The sequence below is a fragment of the Chelonoidis abingdonii genome, chromosome 6, assembly GCF_003597395.2.
Source record: "Chelonoidis abingdonii isolate Lonesome George chromosome 6, CheloAbing_2.0, whole genome shotgun sequence".
In the NCBI taxonomy this organism is placed as follows: domain Eukaryota; kingdom Metazoa; phylum Chordata; order Testudines; family Testudinidae; genus Chelonoidis; species Chelonoidis abingdonii.
Window position 1 is genome coordinate 95,585,709 of NC_133774.1, and position 12,130 is coordinate 95,597,838.

At 44.3% G+C, this 12,130-nt stretch overlaps 1 protein-coding gene across 1 annotated transcript; it reads right to left on the minus strand.

Annotated features, from left to right (window-relative positions):
- Positions 1–2,744: 2,744 nt before the first annotated feature.
- KCNV2 (potassium voltage-gated channel modifier subfamily V member 2) lies at positions 2,745–8,294 on the minus strand. Its single transcript, XM_075067496.1, has 2 exons — positions 6,870–8,294; positions 2,745–3,029 (listed from the first exon to the last, which is right to left on the minus strand). Exons 1-2 carry the CDS (start codon positions 8,292–8,294, stop codon positions 2,745–2,747), a joined length of 1,710 nt encoding a protein of 569 aa, XP_074923597.1.
- Positions 8,295–12,130: the final 3,836 nt, after the last annotated feature.

Below are 12,130 nucleotides of genomic sequence, written 5' to 3' on the forward strand. Positions count from 1 at the left end.
CTCCAAGTCCCAGCTCACCCTAGCTCTCAAGAGGCCCTCCCCTCTGCCCCTTGGTTCCCATTGTCCCCAGTTCTCAGGCTGTCCCCCAGGTCTTTGCAGTTCCCCTATACTGTTTTTCTGACCCCCCCAACTCCCCATTTTCCCCAGTTCTCAGGGACGTTCCCCATTTTTGTGCTTAGCCCAAAGGAAGGTGGTAGTGCAGCAGGTTGGCGATATTTTGGGGCACGACCTTCCATCATCATCACCCACCTGAGCTATCTTCAGTGCGCTGGAACATTTGCTTTTGAACCTTCTCCATCCTCCACTAACCCACTTTCCCTGGGACTGGGCAGGAGCACTTGAAGGGGGATGCTCAGTATTGGGATATGGAGAGAGATCTGGCCTTTTGACACCCCGATGACACTTTACCCCCTGCCCCTCACATCCCCACATCAGTGAGATGCTGTACTCCTCAGCTTCCTGCCTGCCACCCCTACCTCCCTTAACTGGGTCTCTCAGGTCACCATGCTACCATAGCCCTCTGGTGCTCTCCAGTTGCTGGGCCTCTCCTTGGACTGCTGACCTGTTGTGTGGAGCCCAGGCAAGTAGTAGGGGCTAGGTGGCAGTGGGAGGCAGGGAGCACCAAAATACAAATTTGCCCAGAGCACTATTTTCCCTAATGCCAGCCTTGGTGCTCTGAATATGGTTTTTGAAGTGAGAGTTGACAGGCCAGGTTATAACAGGTTTGTCTGGTGAGTGAGAGTAAGAAAAGCAACTGGGTTGCTAATTGACTTCTCCTTTGATAGAAAAATATTTCTTTCTGCTTAACACCACAGTTAAATTTTCATGGGTATGGCAGAGTTAATGCCCTTCCCTTGTGTTTTCGGCTGCCTGAGAGACTGCCCCACATAGAGGTCTCCAGTGTCACTGTAAGACTTGAACGCGGCAATTTACATTCAGCAGCACAATGCAAACAACAAGCAAGAGCCCACCCATTTAAAATACCGCCCCCCCCGCCCCGGTTAGGTTATTTTGCTATGAAATGACTGCTGTGCTGAATAGCAGCCCTTGATGGCATCAATCCTCATTATCATTACTTCCTCTAAAGAGCTGACCACTTGCCCCATTTGAAGCCCTATATGAAAGTTTACAAAGAACATTTCTAGCTTTCAGATCATTGCCCTCATTCCTATTTTAACCCCCCTATGATTTGTCTTATGTGAAAAGAATGTTCCCAGTGAACTAAAACAATGAAACCACTTGATTTTGGCTATAGCTAATTTAGAGTCAGATTCTGCTATTCTTACTAATGGGGCATTAGATAGACCTTGTTATGCAAATAATTCCATTGATTTCAAATGATGTTCTCACGGAATAAATTACTGCTGAATGTGACCTGGAGTGACAGAATTAGATCCTCAGTATGCACAAAATTCTATCAAGAGGATCAATGTATACGCATATTCCCATTTGTTATGATTTTATCAATATTGAAACAAATTCAAATGCTTCTTGTCTTACTATTATATTTTCAAAACTACTGGAAGACCTATTGATAAAATCCTGAGGATGAACATGCCCTGTTAGCTAACCATGTCCTTTCCCTTCTAATGGGCAGGGATGGTGTTCTTAGCCTCTGTTTGCCAGATGCTGGGAACGGGCACCAATGGATGGAGCACTTGGTGATTACTTGTTCATTGCTGTGGAAGCACCTGGCATTGGCCACTGTCAGAAGACTTTGGTCTGCCCCAGTATGGCCGTTCTTATGTTCCTCTCACTCCATTTTGGCTGTTTTTCAGAACTTTATTTTAACTTAGGTCTAAACCACAACTAACCCATATTGTTCTTAACACACTAATAGAAGATATTCACATTAAACAGTGTTGTTCATATAAAATGCATTTAGTTTACAGCTGCATTCTTAAGCAGATTTTTGCATTAAATGAGCTTGGAAAGCTATCACAAACATTTACCCAAACTTACTCACCAGTTCTTTGCCATTATGAAAGATATTAATGGAAAAAACAAAACCAAAAAGAATAAAGTCAACATTTTTCTCATGCCTAAAGTTACTCGCTCTGAGCAAGTACAATTTTGCAAGGCTGCATTACAAAATAATATTGGCCAATCGAACCATGAACTATGTATTATAGCACAAATAATGTCCAAAAACCTAAGCAACACATTGTTTATATGTGAAAGCAACTGATGTAGCTATAGCGAGTACATACTATCTGTGTCCTCTCCATGTTTAAAAACCTAATACCTAACCTATTTCTGCACAGCAAATATATTGCCTTTTCCCCTTTCTACATCTGTTTAATTTTTGAGGCAAGCGTCATCCTGCCTATTGCTGAATAGCAGCCACTGCATGGGAACAGACTCAGTTGCCTTTGGTTTGGCCATGGTGGGTCATTATTTTAGGATGTGTATTAGGCATGGCATTACAGCCCTGAGTCAGCTGTACAACTCAAGAGCCTCTGGCTGGCTAATTCAGCGAGCGCCATCGATACTGGCATCACACATAGAAACCAGGTGCATTGCTGCTGTAATAACGAGCATAAGCAAAAAGAAGCTGAGAAGAAACTGTAGTAAAATAGATCTGTAATTTTTTTAAAAGACAAAAGCTTGAGATTTGCTTTCAGTAGTTTCTTATTCCTTTTAGAGCTGTTGCTTTATCTTTATTTGACTTGGGTGATCCGTTGTAATAGTATTTTCTCGGCTTTCCCCTTATGCTCCTCTGTCCCTTTATAGTCCCTGGAGTATTAATTGTATCTAGGCCTTGGTAAATAATGGGTTGGGCCTTCTCCACAGCACTTGGACATTTTCTTCCTGGCTCTTCGTGTAAAGTTAATCTTGCTTCTTTCCTTCCTTACAGCTGTATATTCATAGGCCTTCAGTTTGCTGTAATAGTCTGAGAATTTATTGTAGAGGATGGAGATGGGCATTCCATTCAGAATTATTCCAAAAGCAATGCAGAGGAAAGCAAATAGGCACCCGAGGTGAGTTTCTGGACACATGTCACCATAGCCCACTGTAGAGATGCTGACCTATAGGCAAATCAATAGTAATTCATTATCCAAACAGAGGCACGCACATACCTTTCTTTAATCTAGCCAGCTGGGGCTACAGCTTTTCAGCACAGTTAAGATATTTTTAACACTTGTATAACTAAAAGCCTGAATTATTACACACTGACTCTACATTGTCCCCCCCAGTCCACCCCCCCCCCCGGGTACCATCCCTAAGTGTAAAAGCTATCCTTAAATAATTAAACCCACTATTGTCATTAGGAAGTCCTTCGGAATCTGCTGTGTGCTGCAGACAGCACCCCTGAGTCAACCACAGGCAGGTCTGCAGAGATGGTCATGTGTGTTAGGTCCAAGGGAGTGGACACAGATTTATGACCCTGATCCATCCAGTAACCCTACCACTCTCTGAAACTAGCTGCAGTAGAGGCTGGGTTGAAGCTGCATGGCAGCTGTGTGCCCTTACCCTGTTTTTAAGGAATGGACTGGTCCTCACCCCACCCACATTCACTTCCATCCAATAACTTGGAGGTGAAGTGTGTGCGTGCATGTGTGCGTGTGTGCGTGCTGATTTTTACCTTTACCTGTCTGGTGAATAAAGTGGTAAATGTGGTGAAGAGCAGAGCCCAGACTGGTGTGTGTCCTTTAGCAGTGAAATACATTTTAAAACACTTGCCTCTGGGAAGAACAGTCCATCAGCTCATTTTAATATGGACTTTTTTTTAAAATAAGGAGACTAAGGAAGTGTGTAAATAATGAAGAGCCCTTTCAGCTGCTTAAAAGTTTATTTTGTTTGAAGTGTATGTCAGCAAGTGAGTGATGATATTTCCTGCTCTCGTTCTGCCATGTTAAAGGCACAGAGGGGATGGTGGATGAGTGCATAGGACTGCCCTGGTTGTTTTAACTGAAGTCTTGGTACTGGGAAACCTTTTGACATCAGATCTCAGTGACAACTCTAGCTGTTTCAGTGAAATCATTTTTAAAGTTCAGGAAATAAATTTTTTGGCATCACCATATTATGTGAAAGTTGAATCCTGCCATCGCTTTATCCATATCTTGTCTGAGATGTTAATAAATGCCCCTTTTCATTCAGTAGCATATTTTTCCTGCTTTACCATACACCGATAGTGGAGGTGTTATGCTGGCTTTTATACTGACACGAAATACTGCAACAGTTAGAACTGCATCAAGCGCTCCAATAACATTTGGTCTAGCATAGATCCCAAGCAGGCATTACCAGTCTACATCTACTACATACACTGTGTGTGTGTGTGTGTGTGTGTGTGTGTGTGTGTGTGTGTGAGAGAGAGAGAGAGAGAGAGAGAGAGAGAATAATAAATATGCTAGCAGAAATGGCTAAAACAGGAAGGTGTAGTCCCAGACCAGTGCTCTTGTGATGATAGCACTGAATTAATTTTTGAACATTATGGCAGGCAGTATGCCAGCATCTCACCATTTAGACAGAATGTTATTTCAGATGAATGAAACAGTAGATTACAGGGGGCTGCACCTGGTGCTTCCTGTACCATAAAAAGCATTAGGCATTTGGTTTAACGTCACTTCAGTCACTGGAATTGAATGATCTTACAGGATCAATATCTTCAAATACTGAGTTGAAAGCAAGATACATATCTACCATAGCCCCTACAAGATTATTATCCTGTGCTAAAGGTCTAGTCCTCTTACATTCACTCTTGTCTTATGCATGAGAATTTTGAGGAAATAATCATTTGTTTGTGTGACTGACAAAACTATCCACTATTTAACTTATCTGAATCTCTTAAATTTTTCCTATAATGCGTGAGGGTAAAAGAGAGCCATGCCACATAATTGCTGTTTGCACATTAAAGACAGACCTGCAAACCCTTGCTTTTATGTGCTAGATTTTTCTGCTGGTAGCTGGAGTGATGCAAAGGGGCTGGAAAGGAGCTTGGTCTCCCCTGCGAGAGCTTCCACAGCTGGGAGAGAGTCAGAAAAGAATGCACGGCTGTAGCCCACAGTCTGGGGAGTCTGTCAGGGATGTGGCCAGCACACTTACGGTCTGGCTATTCTCAGATGACCCATGGCTCCTTAGAGGCCAGAGTCAGCTGCCGTAAAAAGGAGTAGCCCTACGGATGCACTGGGGCTAGGACTGGCCCTAGAATCAGGGAACTGCAAGCAGATCCTTTGCACCCCTTCTCCCCACAACTGCTCCTCCCAGATAATACTGGCTGCAACTGAGATTTGAGCCCTTTGTTCTTTCAGCACTAGCCATATTACCATGCGGTCTATTTCTCACTCTAGGCTGACAATCTAGCATGTACCATGCTGTCCTGTCACAGCTATCACAGAATAACAATATAGCTGAGGCCTTCTCACTCTTTCTTTCTGCAGGCCACTTTGCAAAGGAACAATCTCTTCCTCCTCAACCCCCAGACTGAGTCCCTGCATGTTTAATTCTGTGGCTGAGAAGAAAGGCTCTGTGGGCCACTACTAATGCATAGGCTCTCCTAGCTTGGCTTTTAGGAGTACTCAGTCAGCACCTAGGAGTAAAGTCAGTGGTGGTGCTGTAGCCTTTGGAGGTCACTGTTAAGGAGCGAACAATCATTTTGACATCTCTATTGTCTGAGACAATAATGTTAGTGCTCTGTAAGGGTTCTGTGTGACTGTATTACTCTGCGGAGGTGGCACAGATTTGGGATTGGAATCCTTTCCTACACTTCAGAAGTTTGAGCCCCCACCTCAGGAAAATGAAAGCAATCATGCCAGCCTTCAACCCTGCAGTGATAGTAGGGCAGTATGTGGAAAACCTGTACTGCCTCATGTCAGTGCAAATGGGCCCTGGCTCAGCCTAAGACAGTGCGTCCCACATTTTGGGAAATGCCGTGCAACAGACTGAAGTCCTCTGTTTAGTCACAAGTACAGCACAGGCAATGGCTGTGAAAGGTTCCCCATGCAGACTTGTCCCTGTGCCTCAAACCTCATCCACAAGGGTAAATGCTAAAGATGAAAAGGTCCCTCAGGTTCCAGGTCTCAGGCTTCTCAGCTAAGACCACCAGCAACCATGCCACTGGTGATTTTGCAATATAAACCTCTGCCCACACTAGGAACTAGCCTGAGACCACCTAAACAGCCATGAAATGGCATGTCACCAACTTCCTGTCACTACTGACCTATACTAGATTGAAACTAGTGACCTAGATACAAAAGGCTCTGTATCCAATTACCAATCCCTTGAGCCATTCAGACCCCACCTGATCTATTTTTGTCTGCCACTGGTATTGTATAAATAACCAATGCCATTTTGAGTGTATTGTAGAGATGCCACCTACTGTTGGACAACTGCCTATTATAAAATATTTTATGAGTCCAGTCATCTGCAGCTACTTCAACTCTCATAAAGTTGGAGGATTTAAATGTTGAGCAATGAAATCAGAACAAGCTTTTGTCATGCTGGGTCAGCACAGCACAGCCTTTTACAAACTCCCCAAAAAAGGGGAAACAACCCTATACAATATATTTATCATGCACAGACCCACTGCTCTGCAATCCTGACCCTAGAAAGAAATCATACACTTCTCCCACCCACATACAAGTCCTCCTCCTTTCTTTAATGAGCAGCAGTGGAAGCGGGAGTGTGTGGCATAGCCACCGACTTCCAGCTCTGCTTCACTGATTATCCCCTGATGCAGTAACTGATGTAAGCTTGCAGCAGGGGTGAGTGTGTGTGTGTGTGTGAGCACATGTCCTGTAAAAGCAAAGCTCAGAATTCAGAACAGATGTTCACAAATCTGGGCCAGCTCTCCTGTTTTCAAGAGAGGCAGCAACTCTAGCAGGAGAGGGAGCGATGGCCACCTGGCAAAGTGCAATGCATTTACTTACAGCAGCCCACCACCAAGCATGGGGGATGCTGGTGAAGTTGGTACTGGAGACGTCGTGCTCCACAGAGTAGACCATGGCGGAGAAGGCGAAGATGCCCATGGCAATGAAGAGCAAGAGGCAGCCCACTTGTTGGTAGCACTGGCGCAGGGTAAAGCCGAAGGCGCGCAGGCCTGTGGAGTGCCGGGCCAGCTTGAGGATGCGGAAGATCCGCATCAGGCGCATGATGCGCAGCACTTGTCCTACTTTGCTCACCCGTCCCACCTTCTCAATGTCATGCTCGTGCTGAGAGCCCCGGCCCCGAGGCTGGTCGTCGTCGGCAAAGCACTCCAGCAGCAGCTGGAGGTAAAGTGGGAGGATGGCAATGAGATCCACGGCATTGAGGGGGCTGCTCGCGAAGCGGCGCAGGTCTGGGGTGGAGACCAGCCGCAGCAGATACTCCAGGGTGAAGAAGGCAATGCACAGTGTCTCAACGTGCTCCAGCATAGGGCGACTCTCTCCGCTTCTCCTGTCCACCTGCTGCATCTCCTCCATGGTGTTGAGAGCCAGTGCCACCACAGAGATGAGTACAAAAAGGCTGGAAGCCACCCCCATAGCCTTGGCGCTGACAGAGGAGAAGGGCTTCTCCATCAGGTTCCAGAGGCGCCAGCGCTGGGGGCCATAGTAGCGCATGTGTTGGAAGAGCTGCTCACTCTCCTGGGACTCTGCTTGAGCACGCAGTTCCCGCTGCACCTTCAGCTGCTCGCTCAGCTCGTCACGCCGCTCCTCGAAGCAGATGCGGCAGCAGCGTGGTGTATATTTGAGCCGCACCCCCCAGTAGCTCAGCTCCTCCAGGAAGCTGAGTGGGCACTGCTCATCTCGCACCTGCAGCACCCCAGAGGCATAGAAGTTGTAGACCAGCTGGAAGACAGCGGGGTCCCGATCAAAGAAGTACTCATCCCCCTGAACCGCATAGTCATCGCACAGACCCAGCTGGCGACTGCGATCGGTGGAAGTGGCCAAGCGGCCCAGACGGGTCTTGGGGTAGACGGCCACTGCCTGGTAGGTGAGGCGGTAACTTTTGCCACCTACATTTATGTTCAGCATGGAAGGAGCAGATGCTGCTGTTCTGGAGGAGAAGGCAGGGGGGTTGGGAAAGGGTATCGAGAACTTGCTTCCCTCCTGAGAGGAATTTTGCGGCTGCCTTTCATCTTCCTCCTCTTCCTCCTCCTCATCCACATAATAGTGGTAGTTCCCCTCAGTTCCCACAGGCAGCACAGCCTGAGAGGCCCATGTAGCAGTAGCAGAAACCCCACTCTTCATCTGTGAGCGCATTATTTCTTTCTCCTCTCCCGCATTGGTTTCTGGGGGAACAATATTTGTTGCAGCTCCTTCCCTTCCCTTACAGTCTGAGAATGGGAATGGTCTTCTTTGGTTAAACTTCAACATGATGCTTCTCTCTTCTCCTCCTCTCCTTCCTTTGCCTCCACCTGACTGAGGAACTAACACCAGGCCCCACTGCCACCAGCACTGACACAACCAATGCTTCTTTCTTTCCCTCTGGAGCATCAAACACAGCTGCAGTTTCACATTTCTCTACTGTCCAGCCACCGCTCCAGTTGTTGTTAAAGCTCAGGCTGGGATACAGACACATGGGGACTGCTGTTGACTGCTTTAATCTTGCTGACAGTGAAGATCTGAGTGCTTAGAGAAGGGGATTTAAAGGCTATTATCCTGTTTCAGCCCCGGCTCCCTGAGTCTGTGACGTGAATGATTATGAATCCATAAATCTGTGGATAATCAGGAGAAAAAGACAGAGTTTTATTGCTAATAAAAAAGGGCATTTCCCAACCCCCAGTTTGTATGTGCACAGGATATTTTGAACCTGAAAAAGAGGGGTAATGGGGAAATAGGGAACAGTATTGATGCCTTTCATCAGACACAACTACAGATTGTCTGAATGTTCCATAATAGTAATAAAAATAATTCATAATTAATACATTGACCTTATTTAGTGATTGTCGCCCACAGCTCTTAAAGCTCTTTGCAAAAGATGGTACTCGTGCTGAAGGTGGCACGTGAGCTAATTTTCAGTGACACTCACACTGCCCAGGTCCTGGCCACCGGTCCAAGGGGCTCTGCATTTTAATTTAAAATATTTAAGAAGCTTCATTTAAAATTAAAAAACTTATTTACTTTATATACAACAATAGTTTAGTTATATATTATAGAAAGAGACCTTCTAAAAACATTAATGTATTACTGGCATGCAAAACCTTAAATTAGAGAGGAGAAGGCTAGCTCAGTGGTTTGAGCCCTGGCCTACTAAACCCAGGGTTGTGAGCTCAATCTTTGAGAGAGCCATTTAGGGAACTGGGATAAAAATCTGTCTGGGGATTGGTCCTGCTTTGAGCAGGGGGTTAGACTAGATGAGATCCCTTCCAACCCTGATATTTTATGATAAATGAAGACTCAGCACATCACTTCTGAAAGGTTGCCAACCCCTGTCATAGAGAAACAAGATGAGCACAAGGCCATTTATGTTTCCCATACCAGTCACCTTTAAGTGTAAAATTACACTTTTCTGGGTATCATTCAGGACAAAACTTTCCTCTTTATTATTCTGGACCCACTGAAATAGATCATAGGCCAGATCCTTGGCCCTGATCCAGCAACTTCACATAGCTCCAGCAATTCTTACCAGCCTTAATGCCACATTACCTGTCCCAATGAGAATACTCCCTGCTTTGGGGAATCCTCAGGCAGTATAGAGCTGCTGTAATGCAAGAGGTTAAGGGTGTGTCCCTATACTCTGAATCTCTGGATGCCAGAATGGCCCCTTAGGGCCTGTTAGCTATCAATAGTTACCAGAGAAATAAAGATAACACGCTTCCAAATATAAAACTTACCAAACTAGTCCCTTACCACATGTTCCCAGATTCTCAGGATCTGCTCCAAAAGCCCAAAGGCTGTTTCTTTTATCTTCTTGGCTGAAGGAGGGCATGGTGGATAGGGAGAGAGAACTTGTGATGTTTTTGCCCCTTGCTTTTGTAGTTCAGTCCCCTCAGAAATGCATTTTCCGGAGGGGTACCCCTAGATAAATTTCATTCCTGCTGGGAGGACAGAGACAAGGGGTGGTGAGGTGAAACAGGTTTCATGCTGTTGTTTGCTAAGATGCAGAGCTGTTTGTTCCTGGACCTTTTCCTTGCCGAAGAATGGGCACTAGATAGCTGATGGACCATCAGCTTTGCTGACACCAGGCTAGAGACATCAGTTTGTTCTTTATCTTTGAGAGACAAGTTTATCCACTCCCCAAACTTGTCTGGTAAACACACTTCAGTTGTGATTTCAGCTTTATGTTTATAACTTTACTGATAGTGTTGCTACATACATCTCACCATGGTATTAGTGACCAGTCAGGGATTAGTTTTCAAATGCTAATTTACAAACCATATTTTGCAAAGATTATTACAATGGGGTGCAGAGTGTGTGAATACAGGAGCTTTCAATCACACCAGTGATTTCCACCAGTTCAGCGATTTCACTGTCTTTAAAATTTGGCAGCAAACAGGTACTGCTTAATATTATTTTTTGTATTTAATTTAAATGATTAATATGTTATGTTGAGGCTTAAACTCATTACACATTGTCAATGTCAAAGTTAATTTTAAATAGTTTTTTTTTAAACTATGTGTTTAATTTAAACAACAAAATCTGGGCTTTTTTAAATTAAAAAAGAATTGATTTTTATCCATGCTCTGTGTCTGACAGGGATCTCTCTGGTAGGGCCTTGGGCCTTTGGAACTCATTTCATCCCTATGTTTGTCAGGCTGCAGGGTGTCCTTTTCTTCTTGGCTGGTGAGGAGATGGATGTGAGGAAAGGGTAGCAATGGCAGTGGGCTTTGGAGATTGTATACAGGGTCAATTAATTAGTTATATTAACATTGGTGCTGTGTATTTGGTTGGTGAGGGGGACCAGACAGGTCAATTTATTTTAATGTATTTTAAAGAAAGTCTCAAGGATGACCAGAGCTTTGGATCTCTTTCTTTTCTCTTTATCCTCCTATACTTGCAGGTGCATAGGGGATCCAGCAGTTTCCAACATTTATTTTGGTCTTGTGCTGGTCTGTTCAGGCTTCCAAGTGTCATGTTGATGGATTTAGCTTCTCTCTGTATTGACCTTCATAATGTTTCTCTAGGTCATCCTCTTTTTTGTCTTTCCAGCTGGTATCCATGTTGTCAGTTGACATGTAAGTCATGTTGATGATATCCTTAAAGCATGTCCTAAATATGTCCATTGTCGTCTTCTTGCCATGTTTGATATTTTAAGGTGGTATACTCTACTTAGAATTTCTAATGTTGTAATAAACTCTTTCCAATGGACTCTGAAAATCTTTCACAGGCATTTACTGTGGGATGAGTTGACCTTCTTATCAATTGCTGTTGTGGCTTTCCACGATCCTGCTCCACAGAGAACAGCCTTGATGATAATGTTAAAAATTTGTATTTTTGTGTCAGAAAAGTTGCATGACTAGCACTAAATCTTTCAAGAGGATGGTCCCCAAAGATATTGCTGGGATTCAGAGCTTTGGATGGATGCTCTTTTATTACACTCTGTATAAATCTAAATATATTAATAAATACACTTATTCTGGTTTTACAGTGCTGTAACTCCACTGACTTAAATGCATTTAAGTCATGCATTCAGAGCCACTGAAAAATTAAGTTGGTTTTATGTAAGTGTCAACATAAAAGATTCATACAGATTTCAGTGCCTAATTCTAGGCATGCAAATTTAGACAATGTTGGCATAATTAATTATTACTATTTGTTTAAAGTCGTGCTCAGTGTGCTAAAATAAAATGCTGTGCAAAAAATTAAGTAAGGCATGATCCCTGTTCTGACAGACTCACAACCTAGAAAGACAGGCTGAAAACTAAGGGAAAGGGACTTATAAAAGTTCATTATCTTAAACAAAATCTTCTCTTGTTCAAAATGTCTAGATATTAACTTGCATCACTAGTATCTTTCAGCTCTGAGATAAAACGTTCTAGAGAAGACTGGGAAGAGGCAATGCTTCCAGCTGTTTCATTAGCAATAAGGGACATAAGAGGCAGGCAGAGCTGTAGGAAAGAGATCTTTACTGAGCCTGCACATAGGCTAATGTTACCTCCTGAGTGGTAGCATGGTCAGATCTTACATTCCTCAGCCACAGGTAATGCACTAGACTAAATCATGTCCCTCCTGAAACCTGATCCTCTTTCTCCACTTCCATGGATCGTAGC

Bases quoted from the DNA above. Each gene is read 5' to 3' on its own strand.
- KCNV2 (XM_075067496.1), bottom strand. From the start codon at position 8,294: ATGTTGAAGTTTAACCAAAGAAGACCATTCCCATTCTCAGACTGTAAG. The intron at 3,030-6,869 runs GTAAGTAAATGC...ATTTGCCTATAG, and splicing joins ATGCTTGGTGGTGGGCTGCT to GTCAGCATCTCTACAGTGGG.